This window comes from Gastrolobium bilobum, unplaced genomic scaffold, assembly GCF_033153095.1.
Source record: "Gastrolobium bilobum isolate Gb01-03AN ecotype WA unplaced genomic scaffold, APGP_CSIRO_Gbil_v1 utg21117, whole genome shotgun sequence".
NCBI classification, from domain to species: domain Eukaryota; kingdom Viridiplantae; phylum Streptophyta; class Magnoliopsida; order Fabales; family Fabaceae; genus Gastrolobium; species Gastrolobium bilobum.
Window position 1 is genome coordinate 127,265 of NW_026897373.1, and position 13,110 is coordinate 140,374.

The 13,110-nt window shown below is 35.2% G+C and overlaps 1 protein-coding gene across 1 annotated transcript; it reads right to left on the bottom strand.

The window, feature by feature from the left end:
* Window positions 1-1,693: 1,693 nt before the first annotated feature.
* LOC133306366 (subtilisin-like protease Glyma18g48580) lies at window positions 1,694-7,720 on the bottom strand. The gene is made up of 11 exons (XM_061506675.1): window positions 7,613-7,720; window positions 7,359-7,468; window positions 6,303-6,400; window positions 6,023-6,178; window positions 4,688-4,802; window positions 3,596-4,142; window positions 3,414-3,508; window positions 3,054-3,308; window positions 2,805-2,937; window positions 2,502-2,718; window positions 1,694-2,389 (listed from the first exon to the last, which is right to left on the bottom strand). Exons 1-11 carry the CDS (start codon window positions 7,700-7,702, stop codon window positions 1,842-1,844), a joined length of 2,364 nt encoding a protein of 787 aa, XP_061362659.1. The 5' UTR covers window positions 7,703-7,720; the 3' UTR covers window positions 1,694-1,841.
* Between the last annotated feature and the right edge of the window lie 5,390 nt (window positions 7,721-13,110).

Sequence of the window (13,110 nt, forward strand, 5' to 3'; positions counted from 1 at the left end):
GACTACTGATTATCTACTTCCTCTCTTATGGCTTATGTCCCTCTTTACAAATTCTTAGTTAGCTGAGCGGTGAGAGTGCAATAATATGATTATTAATTATCTATTTTCTCTCTTATGACTTGCGTCTATCTTTATGTTGATTTGAGGAACAGTGACTAATGTATCATATATTGGTCACTTTTTTATTAGTATATCACGCGAATAATAATATTTGTCAAAATATCACGTCTAATATAGACTATTTAAATTAAAGCCTAATTTATTTATATAGACCTAAGTTATTTAAGCTAAAATCGAATCTAATTTAACTTATTTACATTCCTATTGATTACTAATTATCTACTTCCTCTCTTATGGTTTATGTCCCTCTTTACAATTTCTTAGTTAGCTGAGCAGTGAGAGTACAATAATATGATTCCTAATTATTTATTTTCTCTCTTATGGCTTGCGTCTATTTTTATGTTGAATCGACTTCTTCCCAAGTGTCATAAAGTGGCCGGTAACAGAGCACTGAGAGTGCAATAATTACTACTATATTTTAGACTTGTTGTCCCAGGATAGTTTGGTAGGCATGCTTATGCCTTACAGATCTCACCTTTTTCATTAGACTAACGGATATTTGTCGCTTTCGAAGCACTTGTTCCTCCAATATTATCGAACCCAACCCGATTATTAATCCGTCAGCGTATTAGATTATTGGGTATTTGGGTTATTGATTCAATTGATGAATCATCGATATTGCTTTCGGATCACCGATTAAATTGCATGATTCAAATTAGTCCATGAAAACTTATATCTTATAGAATAGGATTATATTGACAAATTTTTTTTTATAAACTTACAAATTATATTATATTTGACCGATAATATTTTATTCAAGAGTGTATTACCAGTCAGACATACTATAATTTGTAAGAGTTCGTAAACAAAAGTTTATAAATATAACTTTTCCCACGCATATATCTGAAGATAAAATAAAATGAAGATAATGGAATGGATAATGAAATTAGTAGGAAGTAACAAGTATTCCTCGGTGTATTTGGTTTTCCATTGGGAAAGTCAAACCATAATTTGGACAAATTTATCTTCTGTAGCTTATTATTTGTTCGGGAACCTAAACATTCCTAACAATCCCACTCCCTAGTAGACCAATGGTCCATTACCACTGCCTTGTTTATTCCTAAACCCAAGCTAGCAACTATGATTGTTTTGGACCCAATCCAAGCCTGATTCGTGATACGGAAAAATTCGATAACCCTGTCTGTTGAAACTCTGTTCGATAACCCACAGAAAGAAAAGTGGACAATTGGAATGGATAAATTAAGAGTTAATGAATGGATGATTAGCAAGTGTTGAAACAGATGTTCGTTAATACAAACTGTTCCAGATCAGAAAATAATTGGAATCAAATATATGTTCATCTAGTGTTAAGATAAGTATTGGAACTTGAACCCCACAAACATCATGGGAATTTTCTGATAAATAGAAGAAAAAATTGCATTACTTTCAAATCTTCTTCCGGAGAGATTTGCTTGCCAGTTAACTGACTACTACTCTTTTCACACTTCTCATAAATATTTATTTAACTTGGAGTTTGTTTTGCATTATTTGTCAATTACACCCACATTTGAAGAGAAAGAAGACATGGTACAGATGTTGCATTCTCATGCACCAATTATTACAAAACGCACTGTACTATGCTAGCCAAACAACTAAAACAAGGATTAAATAAATAAAAAAAGGAACACAATGAACTGATAACATGACATTCCCATAGCCAAACGTACATAACTGCATATGCATCCACACTGGTATGATACAACAAACTCCAAGGACATTTTTCATTTGCGCCGAACTGTAATAGGACTTCTGACTATGTGTTTTCCATTTGTCCATGTCAATTCCCCAAACTGATAATTTCCCCTTTTAGTCACACTCCTTGCTTGCACAATCACCTGGAATGTCTTCTTTTCACCATTTTTCTTGAAACTCAAGGTATTCGGTACAACAGCAATGTTGTATCCGGCCACTGTATGAGTAATCTTTGCAAAATAAGTGCTTGGTGTCCCAACATTGGTCACTGTACGAGTAATGTTTACGGCTTTTAACCCAAGATTTGGCAATGTGATTGAAGGGTAGTTCAAGTCTGTTACGCTGTGAGTTCCTGAACAAATAAATGTTCTATTGAAATTAAGTGCGGAAATGAGTTGTTGGTCATATCCAGAAGCACATAAGAAGTTCAAGTAATCAGTAAGGCCTAGATCATAAACAAGTCCAGGATCTATAGCAAGATCAGGTTGAACATGTCCTGAACCATAAGCGAATGGATCTGCTGATTTTTTCCCAAATGCATCCCTAATTGGCCTGTTGGTGTTATCTTTTGTGGTTGCTGCAACCATATATATTTCAGTAAGTTAGAAATCTTGGTCAAAAAAATAGACATGCATATATCATATATCATAATGTCAATCATTTTCTAATATATATGTAAATATAAGTACCTGTTGTCATAATTGCGGATTTAATAGCAGCTGGACTCCAATTAGGATGAAGTGTTTTGAGAAGTCCAGCAATGCCAGCAACGTGAGGACAAGACATAGAAGTTCCTTGGAGGACAATGTATGGAAATCCTCGGCGAGTGTCTGATAATAGGTTAGATGCACTTGCGGCTAGTGAATAGGCAGCAAGTATGTTCACACCAGGTGCAGTTACATCAGGCTGAAACAAAAAGACAAAAGCAGTGTCATCGAAAAAAACAAGACATTAAGTGTTCAGTTGAAGATAACAAAATCAAGTCTAGAGACCTTGAGGATTGATGGCTGAATCTTATTGGGTCCTCTAGATGAGAATGAAGCCATAACTGGAGCTGGCTTTCTACCAAGGTAAGTTTTTGCAGAGGACATCCTTACTGTAGTTTTTGAGTTTATTGTAGGATCCCTGCAATATAAATATAGTGTGGGTATAAATTGAGCTCTTCAATTGTAAAATGTCATTTAAATATGTAATAATATTCAAAGTTGGCGTACGAGAAGGACATATAAATTCATAATTACGTGGCAGTTATGTCACGCATAGCCTTTGGTGGTGGTGGTGGATTTTTTGCTGCATAGTTGACCGTAGACAGAACATGAGGTTCGGCGAGTTTTGTATTTCCATTTTGCTTTTGATTTCCCAAAATCATTCCCTGTGCGCCTGCAGAAAAAGCTTCCTGACCCTCAGAAACTGATTTTATTTTTCCTTCTCGAAGGCATGCCACTATTTTGCCGCTTACTTTTGTACGATCAAGTGTTCCAGCCCTACAAAGTTGACTGCAACAAAATATGTGCGTATTGAAAAAGGAAAAAAAAAATGTAAGAAACAGTCATTTAATAATCAAGGTATTCTCAAGAAAAACTTATGAGATTTGTGCTTACGCATCTCTATTTGAAGCATTGGCAAGCTTAGCATCAGTAGAGAGGATAAGAGAAAAGGCCTGGTTAGGTGGTATGTTTACAAAAAGACTGGCACCCTGCAGGTAATAGAAAAAAAAAACAATTATATTTCAATATTAATAAAAAGGACTAATTAATACTAAGAAGAAGAAGAAGGGTGATACCGTGATTTGTTGGTTGTTACCAAAAGTTAAAGTACTGCTAAAGTCCCTATCAATTGTGCTAGCAGCAACAGTGAAGACCCATGGAGCAACATTGACAATAGATCCAGGTGTTGGTCCATCATTCCCTGCAGAGGCAACTAATAGTATATTGCTAGCAAGTGCATGAAATGCCCCGATGGAAACCTCATCTGTGAATATATCTTCAGGTTTCACAAGAGGTCGTTCACCAGCAGAGAGTGTGATGATATCAACACCATCACTTATGGCTTGGTCAATAGCAGCTAACACATCCGCACCAAAGCAGCTTGCTGGATCAGTTGGAGACCAGCACACTTTGTAGGTTGCAACTCTTGCCCTTGGGGATCCACCCTTTGCAGTACCATTTCCATTACCAAAGACACTTGCACCAGGAACAAAATTGCCACCTGCGGTTGATAGAGTATGTGTACCATGTCCTACTAAGTCACGTGCTGTACGTAATGACGTGGGAAGTTTGCCATAATATGCCTCATAAGCATTGTTGAAGAATCTTGCTCCAATTAGTTTTCTGTTTATTATAGAGCACAAATTGATACTGAAAGGAATCTTGCTGCATATGGTTTTCTCATTGCTTAGTTTTTAATTTTGCATAGAACTTTTGATTTTTTTTTTGTTAAATATAAGTTAACTCCTTAATCATGGCAGTTTATTGTTATATTGATCGTAAGATCTCGATCATTAATTTATTTATATATTCAAAGACTTTCATATATATAATAAATCATAACTGTTAAATATAAATAAAATTAATGACCAAAAACAAAAAAAATTTATGTAGGTGTAAAACGACACTGAGTTACTGACTCATTTAATATATGAAAAAAATATTTATCTTTTTAAATGATATAACTTGTGTCATTTTATTTTTATAAAGATATAGGACTCCCATATTTTTATTTTTATTTTTATTTTTTCCATTTTTTTCTCCTATAATTTATTTTTTTTCTCAGTTAAAATAATATATCTTTACTTTCTTTAAATAACACATAATTTTTCCTTAATATATATTGGAAAAGCTTCAAAGAAACTAATAAAGTATTGAATAAAAATAACCTGTTGCAAGGATTTTTATTGGAGCCAGGGATTTGACAGACGTTACCCCCACGCCATTTTGCGGGGACGGGGCCGAATCCTTTGCCACTAAAGCTCTGGGATTCAGGCCAAACACCTGAACATATTACAAGAATGTCAGGATCCTTGAAATGGCTATTAAAAGAAGGGCTTTATTTCTCTCATGTGAGAGAGAAATTATCTTACGTTATGAGATAAATTAAATAGAATCCACTAATTTTTATTTTTATTTTTTAAAATGAGACACATCTTTTTATGTGAGTGTAATAAGAGAGATAAATCGTAGACTATAATTTCCCTTAAAAGAATGTCAATTATTGAACACATCATTAAGTTTTGTAGACAATCATCAATTATGGATACTTGAACCGATTACTATTTTTCATAATCTTATCTTTTATATATATATATATGTAAAAATAGGGTTCATTTTTTTTCAGTTAATGCAGATAAATTATCTGCATTGAACCCAAAACGACGTCGTTTTGGGGCAAAAATCAAGGTATTTTTGTAATTTTGATTTATTTCAGGGTTATAATAGTCTTTATAATTATAATTTTTTAATATTTCAACACCAAAACGACGTCATTTTTGGAGTAAATGCAGATAACTTATCTGCAGTAACCGCAAAAATATTTTTCTGATAAAAATATGTAGAATTTATATTTCCTTTCTTTATTTTCTTTTTATATTGTTTCATATGAATCCCACACACACACATATATATATATATAGAGGAATGACTCATTTACAAATTTTTTTATAAATTATATTAAGTATAACCGATCATATTAATACTTCAAATATATATTAATCTCATACTTCAAATATGGTCTATGCATGCATGTGTGGAGTTCTAGAAAATAATGTCTACTAAAAAATATTTTAAGTGCAGCCGCAGCCACTATCGACTACTCAGTGCATCTGTCAAATTGAAACAAGACACCAAGTTATCGAATTGAAACAAGATATCAGTGCTATATATTTCCTCCGGGGAGAGAAGAAAAATAATTTTAAAACTTTATGTATTTCTCCAAGGAATATATATATAGTCTATAATTTATAAATAATACATGTGTGTTGTATTTACGGGAGCACTAAAATTGCTCTGGTCACGTCAACATTCTCTTTCAATAATTCAGTCACAAATAAAACAAGTCATATATAGCATTGTTTGCAGCTATTGGCAAAATTGACATCGGTAATCATCATTAGTACATAATATTCCCTTGAAAAAGTTAATAGAAAATAATTAACCTATAATAATTGGATTATAACGCGCATATAAAGTGCAGTAAAGTCATAATGCTTAATTACCTGTATCAATGCTACCGATTATTGTATTTTCACCAAATCTTCCCTTTTGCCATGCAGAATTCTTACTATTTCTGTGCAGTCCAAGAAATTCCCATGACCGGGTAGTATGCAGTTTATACTCTTTGCTCAAGAACACAGACACTACATTTGGTTTTTCTGCCCCATTCAAAACGTTGAGTCAAATAATTAGAAACAAAATTCAATTTGACTAGGTAATCAATGCTGAGCTTTAATGACGAAAAATGAGTTGAAAACATTAATTAATTGGAAGCGCTCTCACTTGCAATATCTTCAGCTTCTTCCTCTTCAAGCATCGCAGCAAAGCCATTGATGTGTCTGTTATATGAGTAAATAATTGCTTCTTTCGCTTTCTCCGGGCTGTGAAAGAATATTTATACACTTGATCCATCATTTTCTTCTATGTTTTTGTACTATTATCTAATAACTTGTTAAGTTAAACCAGTGGTTATAATAGTAAAAATTTCTTTAGTAATTAGTAATAGGATTTAATCTTTCTCGTGTGCAAATATTGGAGGTTATTTATTTCTGGCACACGGATAAAAGTGAATGAATCTTAATTTTTTTTTCTTTCTCTAATCATATTATGGCCTCACTCACTCACTCATTGGCAGAGGCGGACCTGCTTGCTAGCAGGTGTCCGCACTTGCGGACATGAATTTCAGATTTTTTATTTTTTAAGTATAGTAGTAAAGTATGATGAAGGGCCGGCTTGGCTCAGCGGTAAGCTTGCTTGCCGTGGTGTGTCAGGTCGCGGGTTCGAATCAGCTTCTCTGCAAAAAGCAGGGGAAAGACTGCCTAGAGTATTCCCTTCCCCAGACACTCACGAAGTGGGTATTTGAACTGGGTCGGCCCTTTATAGTAGTAAAGTATGATATTGGTTAGATTAGATTTTGGTTAGATATAAAATAAAGAATGGAATGAAATACACTAGGATAGAATAAGATGACATATATTTTATTAGATATTTTATGATGTCATACAACAAATCAGCTTGACAAAAAAAATGTGTTGGAAATAATGTTTTATGTTAAGTTGAATTTTTTTTCTTATTTATATATATATATATATATATATATATATATATATATATATATATTAATGCATTTAAAATTTTATTTAAAAAAAAATTTCAGGGGTACTGCCTTCGAACCCCATCACTAAATGTGCGGACATAAACAATAAATTCTGGGTCCGCCACTGCTCATTGGTATGTGTGTAGTAGAAACGTTAATCCCTTAATAATATATGATTGGATAATAATATAAAGAAAATTTTATATTAACAACCAATTTAAATTAAATCCATGATTTTATACCTTCCCAAGATCGAACCTAGTAAATCATAATGAGAATTGGTAGCAAGCTCAACGTCAACAGACATAGGGCTGGGACCATGAGAATGCGCTCCCAAGTATACAATGTAACACTGTAATCAATGATAAAAGAACCAATGATTGGTGAAATGTGACCCATGATCACAAAACAAAACTACTTCAGCAACACAAACAAATCATCACAATTTCAAAGTAGAAACTTCAAAATAAATAAGCAATAAGCAAAACGACCCTGCCTTTTTGCTGCCATGGACAGCTCCGAGCAAGAAAGTGAAAAGAAAAAATGATAAAACGATAAGGTGAATGTTAAAAATGGAGCTTCCCATTCTTTTGAAGTGGTCTCTGGGAATTGCTTTGCATGCATAGCTAACATAGACATATATAGGGCTTCCTCAATCCTCTCCTTTTTGTGAATAATCTATTCTCTCCTCAATTAGTCTTTCAGAAGTGCTAGACACGGCTTTTGCTTTTGCTTTTCCAACAGTTGCGACTCACGAGACATATAAACTTTTTCTTTTCTTTTTCATTCTTTTTAAAAGTTTTCTAGCTCTATTCACTTTTTTTTTTCCACACACACTCACTCTTTTATTACTTTCGTTTAGAAATGCATGATTTCAGATTTTTTATTTATTTATTTATTTATTTTTTGTCGGTGGTGGGGAGGGGAAGCAGTATAAAAGTAATTTTTTTTTGTACTCAAAATGTATAATTTTAATAAAATTATAGAATTATGACATTAATAAAGTCATGGGATATGACGTGAGAGAATGAGTTGAAATCCCACTACGTATTTTATGTCACAACGGTGGGTCCTTTCTTAATAAAATAATAATCATAAGGAAATTTACCTGATAAGAGTTGAGTAGCTGGGGTGTGAGCATGTATTCGATCTTTTTTCAGTATTATTTTTTAGGAGGAGTTTAAAGTTTTATCAAAAAAATAAAATAATCATCATGTGAATTTCAGAATTTCCTTTCTTCATGAAAAGAATCATTCCATCATTATGTAGACAAACCCTTTATCACTGTGATGAGATTCCAAACTCAATAATTCCATATTATCTATGATTCTATATTAACCTCAAAATACTAAATATTATCAAATGTTTTTATCGGTCCAATGCAGGTTGGCACCTGCATGACTGGACGGGTTGTTGTGACGGAATCAACTACTGCTCTATGCAACATGGTATGAATTGGTTGATAATTCTAATGCCATTGAAGCGTGTTTATCCAGAAGAGGTGAAGGTGGATACATGCATGACGCTCAAATCAATATTTAAATGATAAGTTTAAGTAAGTTGGAAGAAAATGATTGGGCTTTGAGACTCTCTTTTATAATAGTAACATGACATACTTATTATTTTTCTATGCTGCTTTAGTATAACAACATGTCTCTAATTGGTAGATTATTCATCAGCTTATATATCTTGCATGCCAAATGCTTCTTGGTCAGCTATGATATCTAGATCGACTTGATCGGAATTTTATGTATGTTATTTAGCTATTGATTATTAAGGAAGCCATAAGCCTTAAGTTGATTATTTAGCTGTTATAAGCCTTAAGTTGCTGCAAGTGTAGCCATATATGCATTTCCTTATTGATTATGTCTCTATCTTTGGCCTTTGAATTGTTATTGGACTGACCCTTTATGTCACTTAATTAGTATGGTCCATATTAGTTTTACTTTTTTTACTTACTTCATTCGATAATTTTTATTTTAAATAAATAAAAACTGTGAGGATGATTTATTAGAAAGATAATATTATTCTTCAGAAATTCATAAAATAGGTAGTTGGTAGGAAATAATGACTTAGTATATTATATAAGGACAATTGTTTAATAAATAAAATAATATTTACACTTTTGGTGTATCTTCACAAATAATTTATCAAACTAAAATATTTTTAAAATTATTCTTAATTTGAGATAGTTTTGTCGCGCAAAGAAAGACGCACTTCTAACTAATATTTTAATTTGATAAATAATTTGTAAAGGGCACCGAATTGGAAGGAATAAAGAACAATGGTCAAATATTCTTCTTCATTTATGTAGATGCTTATCCCTGTGTTTCGCGTGATATAATAGAGAATATTATTATTCCTATTGGTCAAATATTATTATTCCTAATAGAGAATAAAGTCATTTTGAAGTCTTAGACCAATGAATCTGCGTCTTTTAAAAGAAGGAATTCATTTTATGAGAAAAAAATGAAATTATAATGTTGTTAAAAAATTAACGTTTAAATATATATGATAAATATAAAATTATTAAAAATTATCATTTTAATTTATTAATTAATAGGATAAGATTTTACCTATCACTTACCAGTTACCACCTGTATTATCTCTTTTATAACTATTAGATAATGACAAACAAAAAACGATAAAAAAAAAATTATAGATGAGAGAGGAAATGAAGGAAGTACTTGACGAGAGAAAAATAAAATTTATATCAAATGACAAGAAATACCAAAGAAAAGTAACAATAGATGGCGTTAATAATTTCGGCTGATTGACCAACGGGCTAAGAAAAAATCAGTTTGGCCTTACTGCTCAAAATTTGTTTATTATGTCTAAAGTTGGGAAGAGAAATCAAGACACAGAACGGTAGGTACCATTGCGGTAGCGCCTCTCCCTGCTGAAAAGTGATAGCACACCATTCCATCCCGCTTACCCTCGAGAGAGCATCCAAGGCTACTGATGGATATTACTTTCTCTTTATTGAGAGATTAGAGTTTCTGTTTGTTAGAAAGATTATTTTTCTGTTTATTCTATTGGGAAAATATACAACGTATGTGTATTTGATTTAGTGTTAAGTATGAGTCATACTTCATATTTAGTTAACGATTTTTGTTAGCGGAACCATAGCAAAAGTAAAAGAAGATCCCATTTCGGGTGTTTGGGGAGTTGTATTGGTGGAGGTGTGGGGGTAGTGTTGGAAATAATCAAGTGTGAGTGGTGGTGAAATAAGTTCCACATAAGCTAGACATAGACCAAATGATGACTATATAAGTGCAAAAAGACCCATAAACCTACAGCCTTAAGGTTTTGGGTTGAGATGTGGTGTCGGCCCACTTATTGTGGTTTATCGCTTGGCCCATGGATGTATCCCTTGCAAAAGGTTTTGGGCTCCCCCGTACCATTTCTAAAGAGCCAACAATCTGGGTCAAGTGTTTGGAAGGCCTCTGCAGAAGGCTAGTGTGACCCTAATATTTGAAGAGAAGTGTAACGGACCATGTAGCAGACCCTACTGCTAAGCCCAGCCCAACTCGTGGCATAGAAGGGAAGCCCAAACGCAAGCATCAATTACCCAGCTATCTGAAAGACTATGATACAAGCTAAAGCCATACTGGGCTTTTAAATAACACTGGTGTTACAATATCACATTAAGGCTTTATTTTCATGTTTGGGTTTCTACATTTAAACTGATAGCCCAATAGTAATAGGGCACTATATGTTGCATCAAGAGTGAGTAATAGTTAAGCAGAATTAATCATCTCTCTTCTACTCTTTCTCTCTCTTCCGATTTCTCTCTCTCTCTCACTGATTCTTATCTCTTCCTTCTGTCAACCGCATCTGAGTGCTACATGTGGTGCTCTCGTTGCTTACTCTACCTCCATTTTCCAATGGCTGAGAACACACGCTTGAGGGATATCACTCAACGATTGGATGTATTGGACCAACAGACCCATCGTTTAGACGTCCTAGAACAGCAGCTCCGCTCTGCGGAATTGGTACGTGAACAGCAACATTTGAATCTCCAAGAGTCCAACAACAATCTTCAGGAATCCCAAGCTCAAATTCAACAAGCTCTGCAGCGCATCCTGGACGGTCAGCACATTGGGAGTTTCGCTACGTCAGGTATCCTGGGTTCTGGCCCAGGCTCTAAATCTACCGCTAGCACCTCAGATCTCACTAAACAACGTCCATTTAAGCTCCTTTTTCCCAGATTTTCTTCCGGTGATCCCACTTCTTGGATTTTTGCTGTTGAAAATTATTGTCAATATTACCACATAGGTAATGAAGAACGTTTATTAATTGTTTCCTTTCATTTGGACGACCCTGCTGCTTGTTGGTTTAGGGGTCTTAGTGACGAAGGTTTACTTCCCACTTGGGCTTCTTTTCTTACTGCCATCAATCGCCGTTTTGGTCCTTCCGAGTTTGAGGAACCAATTGGTACTTTGGCTAAGTTACACCAATTGGGGTCGGTATTGATTACCAAGCTGCTTTTGAAGCAGCTGCATCTAAAGTACCTGGTTTATCAGCAACCATGAAACGTGGCCTTTTCATTTCGGGCCTCAAACCCCGTATTCGGCGTTCGGTACTCACACAGCGCCGAACAGATTGGCATGAGGCATTGGCCCTAGCTAAGGTTTTTGAGGATCAACTTAATGAGGACAAATTAGCTCGTCCTTGGATCCCTCGACACCCTACTCCCACAAACACCTACCCCATCATATCACCTACATTAATCTCCCAGCCCAAACCCTCACACACTGTACTTGCCCCTATCCCTTCTCCAACCCGAGCCTTACCCACCATTCCAATTCGTCGCTTATCTCCCGCGGAGATGTTGGTCAGGAGAGAAAAGAACCTATGTTTTAATTGTGATGAAAAATTTGTCTACGGTCATAAATGCAAGGGACGCGCCACCCTATTGCTTTTGGAGGGCATGGAGGAGGATGAGCCTCCTGACCCTAATGAATCACCCACGGATACGGACCAACTAGGGGAGGACCATGTAGCAGCTCCCGAGATCAGTTTCAACGCTTTATTTGGAACTTATTCATCCAGGTCCTTTCAACTGGCAGGCACCATTTTGGGCCAATCAGTGCAAATCCTTATTGATGGTGGCAGTACCCACAATTTCATCACACCAAGGGTTGCTACTCATTTACATTTAACCATGTTGGCGGTTCCCCAATTTAAGGTGCAAGTGGACAATGGGGATTCATTAATTTGCTCTACCATGTGCCAGACTGTTCCTTTGACCATTCAAGGTCACCACTTTCCTTTGGATTTGTTTGCCTTGGAACTTAAAGGTGCTGATATTGTTTTAGGTGTTCAATGGCTAGCCACCTTAGGCCCTGTTGTTACTGATTATCATAATATGACCATGGGTTTTACACACCAAGGAACTTCTATTACTCTTCACGGTGACACTTGCGTGACAGCATCTTTAATCACTTCATCTCAACTACACAAATTATTCTCCCAGCAGTCACTCGACGCTTGTCTCATGTGCTTATCTGCGGACACCTTACCCACAACCCCTCTCCTAGATACACCCCCTAACCTCCAGCCTTTATTAGATCAATTTGCTGATGTGTTTGCGGACCCTACTTCTCTACCCCCTGATAGACCCACCAACCACATGATTCCCTTATTCCCAGATACAAAGCCCGTCCAAGTTAGACCATACCGTTACCCACATTTCCAGAAAAACGAGATTGAGAAATTAGTTGCTGAGATGTTACACAGCGGTGTCATCCGTCCAAGTCACTCCGCTTTTAGCTCACCAGTTCTTTTGGTGAAGAAGAAAGATGGCACATGGCACTTTTGCGTCGATTATCGTGCCTTAAATGCAGTGACTGTGTGTGATAAATTTCCCATACCTACAATCGATGAATTGTTGGACGAATTACACGGGGCAACCATCTTTTCCAAGTTAGATCTCCGTTCGGGCTATCATCAAATCAGGATGCATCCTGGAGACATACATAAAACAGCGTT